Source organism: Elephas maximus, chromosome 19 (assembly GCF_024166365.1).
Source record: "Elephas maximus indicus isolate mEleMax1 chromosome 19, mEleMax1 primary haplotype, whole genome shotgun sequence".
Taxonomy (NCBI): domain Eukaryota; kingdom Metazoa; phylum Chordata; class Mammalia; order Proboscidea; family Elephantidae; genus Elephas; species Elephas maximus.
In genome coordinates, this window is record NC_064837.1 from 49,765,581 (window position 1) to 49,777,233 (window position 11,653).

The 11,653-nt window shown below is 44.7% G+C and overlaps 1 protein-coding gene across 1 annotated transcript; it reads left to right on the forward strand.

Annotated features, from left to right (window-relative positions):
* The first annotated feature begins 21 nt into the window (after positions 1-21).
* RUNDC1 (RUN domain containing 1) lies at positions 22-7,989 on the forward strand. Its single transcript, XM_049860931.1, has 5 exons — positions 22-557; positions 3,398-3,556; positions 4,509-4,707; positions 5,151-5,270; positions 5,714-7,989. The coding sequence occupies exons 1-5, from the start codon at positions 60-62 to the stop codon at positions 6,577-6,579; spliced, it is 1,842 nt and encodes a 613-aa protein (XP_049716888.1). The 5' UTR covers positions 22-59; the 3' UTR covers positions 6,580-7,989.
* Positions 7,990-11,653: the final 3,664 nt, after the last annotated feature.

Sequence of the window (11,653 nt, forward strand, 5' to 3'; positions counted from 1 at the left end):
GAGTGCCGTTGCCATGGCAGCAGGGGGCGCGGCTGACGTGCGGCGGCGTTTCCGGGAAGATGGCGGCTGTCGAAACGGCTGCAGACCCGGTAACCGTGGTGGTGGCTGTTGAGCCAAAGGCGAAGGACGAAGAGGAGGAGGAAGAGGAGTCGCTGTCACCTTGCGAGACGGTGCGCTGGGCTCCGGTGGGGGCAGTGGCGGAGGCCGGGCCCGGGGCAGCTGCGTTTTCGGAAGAGGCATCGGCCGAGGAGCCCGGCGTGGCCCCGGCTTCCCCGTCAGGCTCGCCGGACCGGACGCTGCGGCGGCTGCGGGCCGAGCGGCGGCGGCTGGACTCGGCACTGCTCGCACTGTCCTCGCACTTCGCACAGGTGCAGTTCCGCCTGCGCCAGGTGGTGCGCGGGGCGCCGGCGGAGCAGCAACGCCTCTTGCGCGAACTCGAGGACTTCGCCTTCCGTGGCTGCCCTCACGTCCTGGGTTACGGGGACCCTGAGGACCCTGCCAGCGACGAGGGGGACGGGCTGCCAGGGGACCGACCACGGTTGTGGGGCGAGGACCAGGTGAGCAGCTGGGGCCTGGCCCTGGGGGATATTGAAATAGGGGGAGTTGGGTGGGCGGTGGTGAATGAGTATGCGTGCTGGAAACGAGGAGGCTGGAGACGGATGTGCGCGGGCTGTTGGAGGGTGTGGAAGGGAGAGATGCCGGTGTGTGATGACGTGAGGAGTGGGAGAGTGGAGAGCAAACGGAATATTGAAAGGGCAACAGAGCAGCAGAAGCAGTACTGCTCCCACTCACCTTGCCTTCACCTCATAAAGTCCCTGAGTCCTGGACACATTCGCTGATAGAGTACTCCAGCCCTGGAAATTGGGAAAATTGCCCTTGAATGTGAAAAGCTGGTGAGTTGGAATCCATGGAACTTCCTGTCCGTGCTTTCCTGGAACCTAGAGAAAATCTTTATTCTTCAGAATCTCGTTTGGGTGAGAGCAAGATCTCTTAGTAATTGAAAGAAACACAACTCCTGTTTATATGAATTTCCTAATGTTGTTGTTTTTAACACACACACACATAGACTAGGTGTTCTAAATGAAGTTTTACTGGGAACAACAAGATCGATTTTGTTAGTGACACTGGGAAGTAATGAGACTCTATGTATACTATACCAAGGGAAAGTTTCTTTACAGGTTTTGACTCCCTGAAAGTGCACAAATAGGTTGGTTGAGGTGTTGAAGAGACACCTCCTTTCCTCCACTTTTTTATTCAAATTACAGCCCACATGTGGCCTTCTTCCTACTTAAATTGGTTTTAGCCAAGAATACTTACCAATAGCAGATACCAACTTATTTATTTTAATCTGAAATATTTCCAGTGCAATCCTGTGTTTACTATTCCACCCTTCTCTCCACCTTCCCACAACTCCGTGCACAAGGACCACCACCTCAAGTTGCCAGACATTTAAGGAATAGGAGGAATTAGTGTGGCCAGGCCTTCTTCAGGAGTGAGCAACAAATGCGCTCTCCTTTTGCTGGTATTCATTTTCACTTTCAGAAACAATGTACAAAAAAAGTGTAGCACTTGGCCCACCTAAGAAGCACCTCTTGTGCATACAATGACCCATGAACAGGTGGTGCCAAAGTGGGACACATCTTTACACTGAATGATTTACTTCTTACCAGTTCCAGATTTTTTAAAAAACCCAGTATTTTCTCTTATCTCACTTTATACTAGAAATTATTTCTATTATTTCCTGCCTTGCACCAGAGCTTATTGCTCTCTACTAAAAACGTGTTTGCCCACACTAACAAATAGCATACTGTACCTAGCATGGCAAGTGGCAGAATTCAGCAGACATGGTCCTGAAAACAGCATCGGAGTTTATGACTGGTTTCTTTCTTCCATAGCTTCACGAAGCTGGTATACAATGAAAACAAAAACAAAGAAAATTTACCTAGTTCTCCTGGGGCTGGTTAGATAACTTCTTCCAGTGAGGGTTCATTGTTTGAAATTTGTCATTCTGTTCCTAATTCGGTTCAGTAACGTACAACAAATGTCTATTAAGAGCTTACTCTATGCCGGGCATTATGCTGGCCATTGAGGCTACAAAATCAATATCCTTGCCCTTAAGGAGTTCATAGACTAGGGGACATAAAATCCTAAACAAATAATTACAGTGTGATAATGAGCTAGAGAAATGTGTACAGATTGCAGAGGAAGAAATGATTGGTTCTGCCTGCAGAAACCAGGGAAACCTTCTCTTAAAGGATAACTAGGCCTTCTGAAGGTCAGATGGAGAGGTGGGATTTTAAGAAAAAGCAACAATATGTACAAAGGAATACAGAGGGAGTATCTTCAGAAAAGACTTCTTTTTATGCTGAGCAAACCGAAAGCGAGAGGATTGCTTTTAAAATAGCTGGAACGAAGAGCTTATTTGTTGTTTTTCATTTGTTCTCTCTCTTGCCTTACTCCTGGAGGGTTTGGTAAGTACCATTTTAAGACTATATTTAATATCCTATAGATTTACAGGCTTCTAGTTAAACGGCAGTCTTAGAAACCAAACCCGTTGCCGTCGAGTTGATTCCAACTCATAGGGACCCTATAGGACAAAGTAGAACTGCCCCATTGGGTTTCCAAGAAGTGACTGGTGGATTTGAACTGTCAGCCTTTTTGGTTAGCAGCCAAGCTTTCAGCCACTGCACCACTAGGGTCCCAAACAGCAGCCTTAGACCTACAAATAATTCACTGGTTTTGCTTCGTTTTGTTTTTGATACTCAAGAAAGGCAAGGAAGAGCCAGTGCTTGAGAATACACTGGCAAAACTTTACCACCCTGAAGAGTTTGAATAATTTGAATGCATACACTACCTGGTGACTATCAGACCTTTTTTTTAAACATTGTTGCCTTCTCACTCCCTTTACTTGGCTTCTGGATTTTTCTCAGTGCCTTGAGAACCTGTGGAAGGGCTTTGAACCCTAAGAAAACTGGCTGTAGTTATGAAGTCTTTCTCTTATCTGCAGAGTCTATTGCAAACTTTGATGACACAAAGTACTCAGGAGTCCTGCTGTGATAATTGGCTGGGGAGGATGGCAGGTTTAATTCCTAGGAGGCTGTCTTGGCTAAGATGAATTATCTTAACACTAAGTAGACCTCAGAGAAAAAGAGTCTTAACAGAAGGCCCCATTATATTCGTATCCTATTTTTAAGGAGGGACAGATACTTTCTTAACAGAAACACATTTAATAAATTGCCCAGGATGAAATAATTATTCTTATTTTTGAACATGCCTTATAAATTGTGTATTTCATTTGGATTATCTGGAAACATTTTTATATTTTACTCGTCATTATTGGCTTGACAGGATTCTTAATATACCCTGAAAATAGACCTAAGTGTTTTTCTTATCTTAGAGTGAGCAGGAGAAACGGGAGCGTCTGGAAACCCAAAGGGAGAAGCAGAGGGAGCTGATACTGCAGCTCAAGACCCAGCTAGATGACCTGGAAACTTTTGCTTACCAAGAGGGCAGCTATGACTCCCTGCCGCAGTCCATGGTCTTGGAAAGACAGCGGGTGAGCAGACCTCAGAGGCGCCTCCACCACTGCCTAAGGTTAACTTGTCGCTTCCAGTATTCTCAGGACATCCTCTCCTAGCTCCCTCTCACTGGGCCTTACCAAGAATCCCCGAAACAGCACAAATCAAAGGGAAATGTTATATTACACGGGACCGTTCTTTAGTCACGCATGGAAAGCTCAGGTTCCAGAACTTTGTAATAGAATGATTGAGCTCTTCCTTTTTGATGGCCATTATTAATAATAGTAGTAGTAATAGTATAATAATAACAATAATTTCTTTCACTTGGTAATTGAAACAGCTCTGTTTGGGCACTGCTGCCCACCATCAGTTGATAAATATGCGAGGAATCCAGACTGACTTTAATACTGTATTTACTTAAGCAGGATGTGGGTAGACTAGCAAATCTGTTAGAAAAGATACAGCTACAGCTTCCCCTACATGTTATATTTAAGCCTGTGATATGGCTGTTTTCCTGGCTGGGCTGGAATTAACATTACCAAGGTTCAAATTGGTTCTAATAATGTCACTAGTGTATTATTTTTTGGCTGTAATGTACCGTGTCATTATGTGGAGATTTTTCTTTAGTTGACTAAAATGGGGTGAGAAAGAATGAGAAGAACTAGAAACTAAGAGAAATCAGTATTCTCTTATAGCCTAAATATTCACACTGTTGTTCTCCTGAGTGAAAACTGACTGGCCTGGTAGAAAATTTGCAGCGGGTGAGAGGAATCATTTCTTTCCAAGAGGAACAAAAGGTTCTTGTTACTGTAAGAGAAGTGGAGAATCTGAGCCCTCAGCCTGATTAGCAGTAGCACCATTTTCTATCACATATTGGGAGTTGTGTGTGTCTTTGATTTCTATTTCAGGGTCGAAGGCCTACTAGTTACCACTTTCCTTCTTCTCCCTAACGCTCTCCCTGAAAAATGCTCATTGCATGTGGTCTCATAGGTGATCATAGATGAGTTAATAAGGAAACTGGACATGAACCTGAATGAGGACATTAGCTCACTATCCACTGAAGAGCTCCGTCAGCGTGTGGATGCGGCTGTGGCTCAGATCGTTAACCCAGCCCGGGTGAAAGAACAGTTGGTTGAACAGTTGAAAACTCAGATCCGAGACCTCGAGATGTTCATCAGCTTCATCCAAGGTCAGAAGAGGGGGCAGGGAGAGAAGGGTGGACATAATAATAAATTACGCTAATTTTGAGTACTAATACCTAAAGGTGCTGGTTCTTGATGTACTGGTTAAGAGGTTCGATTACTTAGTAAGGGAACCAGTATGGTAGAGTAGAAAAAACATGGGTTTTAGAAGCAAGCAGAGTTGAAATCCCAGCTCTGCCACTTACTGGCTTCATGTCCTTGGACAGGTTACTGAGCTGATCAGTCTTGCTCTTCTCATCCATAAAGCAGTGATTCATTCTTTATTCACTCAGCAAATATTTATTGAGCTAGTCAGTGTTATAGGCCATTAAATGAGATAATATTTGTAAAATTCTTGTCATGTGGTAGGCACTAGTAAGTCTTATTTTTCCTTGAAAAATCTGCCATAAAGGGCTAATAAGTGTCTTGTCTTTGTAACTTCTCATCACAGATGAAGTGGGAAGCCCCTTGCAGACAGGTGCTGGGCACTGTGAGTGCAAGGCCAGTGGGAAGACAGGAAGTGGCTACACCAGAACAGGCAGCAGCAGACTGCCTCCAGGAAATGGCAGAGGTAAGTACAGCTTCCAGAACAGGCACAGCATAGAGACAGAAAGTAGATTAATGGTTGCCTAGGATTATTTTTTTTTTTAGGATTAGGGGGGTGGGTGTGAAATGAGGAGGACTGCTAGTAGTACGGGGTTTCTTTTTGGGGTGATGAAAATATCCTAAAAGTTATTGTGATGATGGTTGCACAACACTGAATATACAAAAAAAAAAAAAAGGAATTATACATTTTAAATGGATGTATTATATGGTATATGAATTATATCCCAATAAAGTGGTTTATTAACAATAAAAAAAAGAAAGGGTAAATCTAGCTACACCCTAGGCTCTTGGGTGTATGAGCTTGTACTATAGTTCAGAAGCAAGACTTGATCTCAGCTGTGACTTGTTGGATGTGCCTCTGTGCGATATGACCTCTCGCTGATAAGTCATTGTCCTTTTTTTAAACAGCGAAGCCAGAAGATGTGAAGAGGGCTCAGGAGAGGGGGCTGCATCTGATGCGGCGAGCACTGGCCGTGCTCCAGATCTTTGCTGTTAGCCAGTTCGGTTGTGCCACGGGCCACATTCCACAAACCCTGTGGCCGAGGGGCCAGGCTGACAGGGACTACTGTCCCTTACTAAAGCGGCTGGAGGTATCAGTAGACCGAGTGAAACAGCTAGCCTTGAGGCATCAGCCACATGACCATGTTGTCACCTCTGCCAACCTCCAGGACCTGTCTCTGAGAGGCAAGGATGAGCTGACCATGGCTGTGCGGAAGGAGCTGACAGTGGCCGTCAGAGACCTGCTGGCCCATGGGCTATACGCCTCCTCTCCAGGCATGAGCCTTGTCATGGCCCCCATTGCTTGTTTGCTACCAGCCTTCTCCTCGGCCCCTGAGGCCATGCACCCCTGGGAGCTCTTTGTAAAGTACTACCATGCTAAGAATGGCCGTGCTTATGTGGAATCTCCAGCCCGGAAGCTCTCCCAGTCCTTTGCTCTGCCTATGATGGGGGGTACTGTTGTAACCCCCAAACAGAGCCTACTGACAGCCATCCACATGGTGCTGACGGAGCACGACCCTTTTAAGCGCAGCGCAGACTCAGAGCTAAAGGCCTTGGTGTGCATGGCACTGAATGAGCAGCGTCTGGTGTCCTGGGTGAACCTCATCTGCAAGTCGGGGTCGCTCATCGAGCCCCACTACCAGCCCTGGAGCTACATGGCACACACAGGCTTTGAGAGTGCCCTCAACCTGCTCAGTCGCCTCAGCAGCCTCAAGTTCAGCCTCCCTGTAGACCTGGCTGTGCGCCAGCTCAAGAACATCAAAGATGCCTTTTGATTTGAATGCCCTGGCCCTAGACCACTGCCTCAGTAGAGATAAATGTGTTAGTCTTCTAGGATGGGGGAGGAGTTAAAAATGCTCCCTGACTCTGCTTCAGTGGCCAGCCAAATGACTGCAACTTAGCACCTCAGAAAGATATGCAGGAGACCCACTTACTAAAAAGGTTCTGCCCAGGTTTGTGACCACAGTGCACATATGGGCACATGTGTTTGGGCCTGTATAAAAGATATCTGGCATGACACACAGTTATGCACCAGCTCATTGTACCATGTCTGATTGTTAGAAAGCTCAGGTTGCTCTAACTATTCTCTTTATGGCAGTAAGTGACAACATGAGTTACTGGTCCTGGAAGACATTCAACTTGAGGTTCCTGTTAGTCAAGTTGGGAGCCATTTTTACTTGAAGGAGGTCTGAGAACCCTAGGGCCAGAGTTTAAATTTCTCTTTAAGAATACTAATTCTTCTTTCTTCCTGACCCAGGGAAGGCGGAACTGCCTCTAAACTAGGAATGAGACTGTGTGAGAAACAATATTTCTGAGGAAGTTAACCTCAAGTTGATTTTAATATAAGTCCTTTTTGTAAAGCTAAGAACTGAAACCTGACCCTGACCTGGTAGTCCTCTTCTCACAGCACAGACAATGGTTCTTTTGTTGTCTTGGAGCAGAGCTGTTTATAAGGAAGGAGAACCAATGTCTGGGAATATGTCCTCTGGCAAGTAGACTTTCCTCTACACACCTTCCAATAAGACACTGATAAGTTTTTTTTAGAAGTAAATGTATTAGAGATCTACTGCTTCAGAGACTCCTGACAAATGTAGGGAACACACGCTGGTAACCAGCAGCAACTCCCCCTGGGTGTGGTTCACCAAGCACCACTTGTCTTGGAGACAGGATGATGAAGGAGGTCTGATCTTGCACCTCTCCCTCAGATAATGGCTAAAGTGTATTCTTCCAGTCCATTCCCACTACAGGTACTAGGATGGGGGATTAGGTATTACAGCAGATCACTGTTTACAGGCAGGAGGGTTGAGTATTTCATTGTAAAACTGGCTGTAGAGTGGTCCTATTTGGTCTTCAGTATTTTAGCCTTTTTAGTTCACGTTTGTTCATCTGCTTGTGGTGGGTACTGCTCCAGGACTGACCAAAGATGGGAAAAAATACCATTAACTTTTTGGAAAACTCGGCGGGCTCCAAATACTACTGATTCAGCATTGTGTTCACGTATTCAATTGCCAGCTGCACCTTCTCTGTCACACTATTATGTAGTGCATTTTAACTTAATCTCTTTTTCAGGAATGTGTTACTTATGTAAATGCATTATTGATATTTCTGTAGAATTAGTCCACCTTCTGTGTGAAGGAGCTTAAGTGTAAAATGATGTGAAAGATGATATATCCGTGGTTGCTAATAAAATCATAGTATTTTGTGTAATTTCTCCGTACAGACTTTAGAGACTAGCCCTCAGCCTTGCTTTGTAAGTCTGTCTGGGCATTATCAGCCTATCTGATCGAGACCAATATTTCCTTGAGAGCTCTCTGGCTCCTTACCTTTCTGCCTCCTCCCTGTCCTGAATCAACTCAGCTTTGGTTTTCCTTTTTTCTTAATATTGTTTCACTAAAAAGTACATTTAGCATTATCATTGCCTCCAGTCCAGGCTACAGACCTATCTCCACAGCGGGTCTCCCCACATGCCACTTTTGGAACTGGCACTTTGGAATCCGTTTGCCTGAAGTCATTTAGGGTGGGTGGTATGGCATAGCCCTAGGATCACCACAGTATTGCCTATTTTGAAGCCTTACATAAATTAACTTGTCTTAAGGCTCTAGCATCATGGGAGACATTTGTGTATGTGTCATCCTAATTTAATTCTTACTAGTAAGGCAGTATCCCCGTTTTTCAGCTAAAGAAACAGAACCACAGGCTTACACAGTAGAAGAGATGGGATTTGAACTAAAACTGCCTGGCTCCAAAGCCTATGGTCTTTCTGCTCTATCATGCTACATTATTGTATCATGCTTGTTCTAGATTTTTTGTTTCTCTCCTTCCCCCACCCTCTTACTCTACCATCAGTCTGGGGAGGAGAAGGTATTGTCCACATACCTGCCAGGAATTTCAGCTGCCAAAGGACTAGGCTATAGGGAGATGGACAGACATTGTTCTTCCAAGTTCTTCAGGAAACCATAAAGCGTGCATAGGTTGAGACAATCCAGCCAGCATCCCAGCAATCACACATAATCTTGTTAGTCGCTGATGTCATCTGCATCATGTCTGAGGACAGAGCTCTATCCTTGGCTTGGGGTGAGGCAGACCAGACTTGGGAGAAGAGGAGGTACAGTCTGCCCGGGCCTGTAAGACTACGCAAGAATGGAAAGAAAAAGCCATGGATATGTATTCAATGAAAGTGCACAGTCACTGAGAAAATGAATGTGTTCTGTTTTAGTACGAGTATGATCTGCAGAGCGTTGTTAGAGATTTTAAGATGCTGTGTATTCATTCGTATACTAGCGAGCACCAACCAAGTGCCTTAGTCAGGCTAGATGCTGGGGATAGAAAACATACTCCCTGGCCTCCAGGAACACACAATTTAATGAAGGAGATAGCCTAGCCAATTGGAGATAATGAGTAGGTTGTTAAAAGACAGATTGCTGGGAGTTAAAATGCCCCCAGAATTTTTGATTCAGTAGGTCCGGTGTGAGGTATGAGAATCTGCATTTCTAGTAAGTTCCCAGGTAATGGTGATGCTGCTGATCTGAGCCATACTTTTAAGAGCCACTGATCCAAACCAACTATATATATTTTGTAATAAAGGTAAGTAGAAATTACTGAGAGAGAACAGACAAAGGAGAGATTAATTTTACCTGAGCCAGTTTAGGAATGGCCTTGAAGGTTGGAGAGGATTTGGGTAGGTTTCCTACCTCCACCCCCGCTACCCCTGGCTATGTGGAGGGGAAGAGCTGACACACCTGGAACAGCCTGAGTAAAGCCCCCAGGGCTTGGAAGAGGTTTGGCTGGCTGGGTCCTAGGGGTTTATGAGGGGTGTGGAGGAGTCACAGAACTTGTGCTGAAGGAAGGCTAGGCGGGAGTGAGAATTCAAACTATAGAAGCAGAGAGCCAATAAAGGATTTTAGTGCTGGGCTTAGAGTTGTGTTTAGAGCAGTTTCTCAAAATATTTATAGATCATACATCTCCACTCCAAACCTGAATCAGAATCTCCTGGAATTGGAGATGCATCTTTAACCAGCATCCTAGGTGATTCTGATCCACACTAAAGTTTGAGAAGTGATTGAAGAAGAGAAAGAACTGGGGTCAGGTCAGTTAGAGAAGGTGGAAAAGGATAGAAATGAAAGTAGGTTTAGAAGATACAAGGCAAAATTTACAGGATTTAGTTAACTGATTTGGAGGCTGGCAATATGTGAGAAAAGGCTCTAGTTGGTGGCAGAGTGGTTAAGCACTCAGCCGCTAACCGAAAGGTCGGCAGTTCGAACCCACCAGTTGCTCCATGGGAAAGAAGATAGTTTGCTTCCATAAATATTACAGCCTTAGAAACCTAATGGAGCAGTTCTCTGTCGTATAGGGTTCCTGTGAGTTGGAATCGACTCGGTGGCAATGGGAGTATGTGATTTTGATGCTCTAGAACTGTCCTCTCATCTTGAAGTGAGAGGCCGGAGTAGATGATCTCCGATGTCCCTTCCAACCCTAAAATTTCATAATACAAATTATTTTAATTGGATATAAGAATACAACTACATAATTAGTATGATAAACCATCAGATGGCGTCCTGAGAGCTGCTGGGGAATTTGGTCCCTGGAGAGCCTCAAGAAGCTAACTGATGAAACTGTGATTGTTCCCACCTCTTGCCTCAAGACTAGTTCTATAGGGTCTTCAATGTTCAGATGAGCAGAAACTGTGGAATGGGCTTTTTTTTTTGAACACTATCTAAAAACACTCTTCTTGGGAGTGATGAAGAATTCTGTTTGAGTGCCAACTAGACTTGGGTTCTGGATCTAGATTTGAATCCCGTCTATGCCACTAGTCAGTTTCAATCCAAGACAGGTAACTTATCCTCTCTGAATCTTTATTTCCTCATGCCTAAATGGGAAGAAAATACTCAAGATGCAGAATTACGAGGATTAAACCGGCTATTGAATTATATAAAGTGCCTAGCACTTTGTCTGGCACAGAACAGGTGATCTGTATGATGACATGGTGAAAAGCATGAGTTCAGGAGTTAGACTGCTTGGGCCTGAGTTCCAGCTCCACTACTCAATAGCTATGGACTTTGAGCAAGTTATTTAAACTCCCTAAGTTTCAGTTTTTTCAACGGTAGAATGGAGATAATGATAGTACCTCTTGCCCAGTGTTGTTATGAGGATCAAATGAGATACTGTACCATAATGAGATAACTCTGCCTGGCACAGGGTAAATAGATGCTATTATCACCTTCACCTTCCTTCACTGCTTATTCTAGTTGGTAATGTCTGTGTTTTTTTTTTTTAATGTCTGTGGCATCATCTAAACGTTGTGGAAAAGAACCCTCGTTTGATCTTTGTCTCTCCTTCTTTATGCACCTAACAGAGTGCACACAAAAAAACAAATCAAGCCCATTGCCACTGAGTAGATTTCAACTCATAGCGACTCTACAGGACAGACTAAAACTGCCCCATAGGGTTTCCAAGGAGCTGCTTGTTTTTGGTTAGCAGCCAACCGCTTAACCATTGCGCCACGAGGGCTCCAACAAACAACTCTTGCATACAGTAAAAAAAAAAAAAAACACCAATAATGTCCCATTTTGTTCTTTGAATCTTCTAAGGCAAAAAACAGTGGAGTTCAGACTGCCTCGCAACTAGCTCCAGTAGCAGAGCAGCTGAGCCAAAATGGTTGCATGCACACAAGCTGTCCCACCTCTACCATCAGTGCACCACAGACAGCACTCCTTTGTTTTATCCACTACCGGAACTACTAATAAAGTTTGATTCAAATAAGTGTTCCGCCAGGTCCTGCTCTTTCCTCACGAGCTTCTTCCGCCCACAACATACTTTCGAGGGAGCCCTAAGGGGCGGGACCGGAAGTGA

Coding starts and splice junctions, on each gene's coding strand:
- RUNDC1 (XM_049860931.1), top strand. CDS start 60: ATGGCGGCTGTCGAAACGGCTGCAGACCCGGTAACCGTGGTGGTGGCT. Junction 4,708..5,150: donor GTTCATCAGCTTCATCCAAG/GTCAGAAGAGGG, acceptor TTCTCATCACAG/ATGAAGTGGGAAGCCCCTTG. Junction 5,271..5,713: donor GCCTCCAGGAAATGGCAGAG/GTAAGTACAGCT, acceptor TTTTTTAAACAG/CGAAGCCAGAAGATGTGAAG.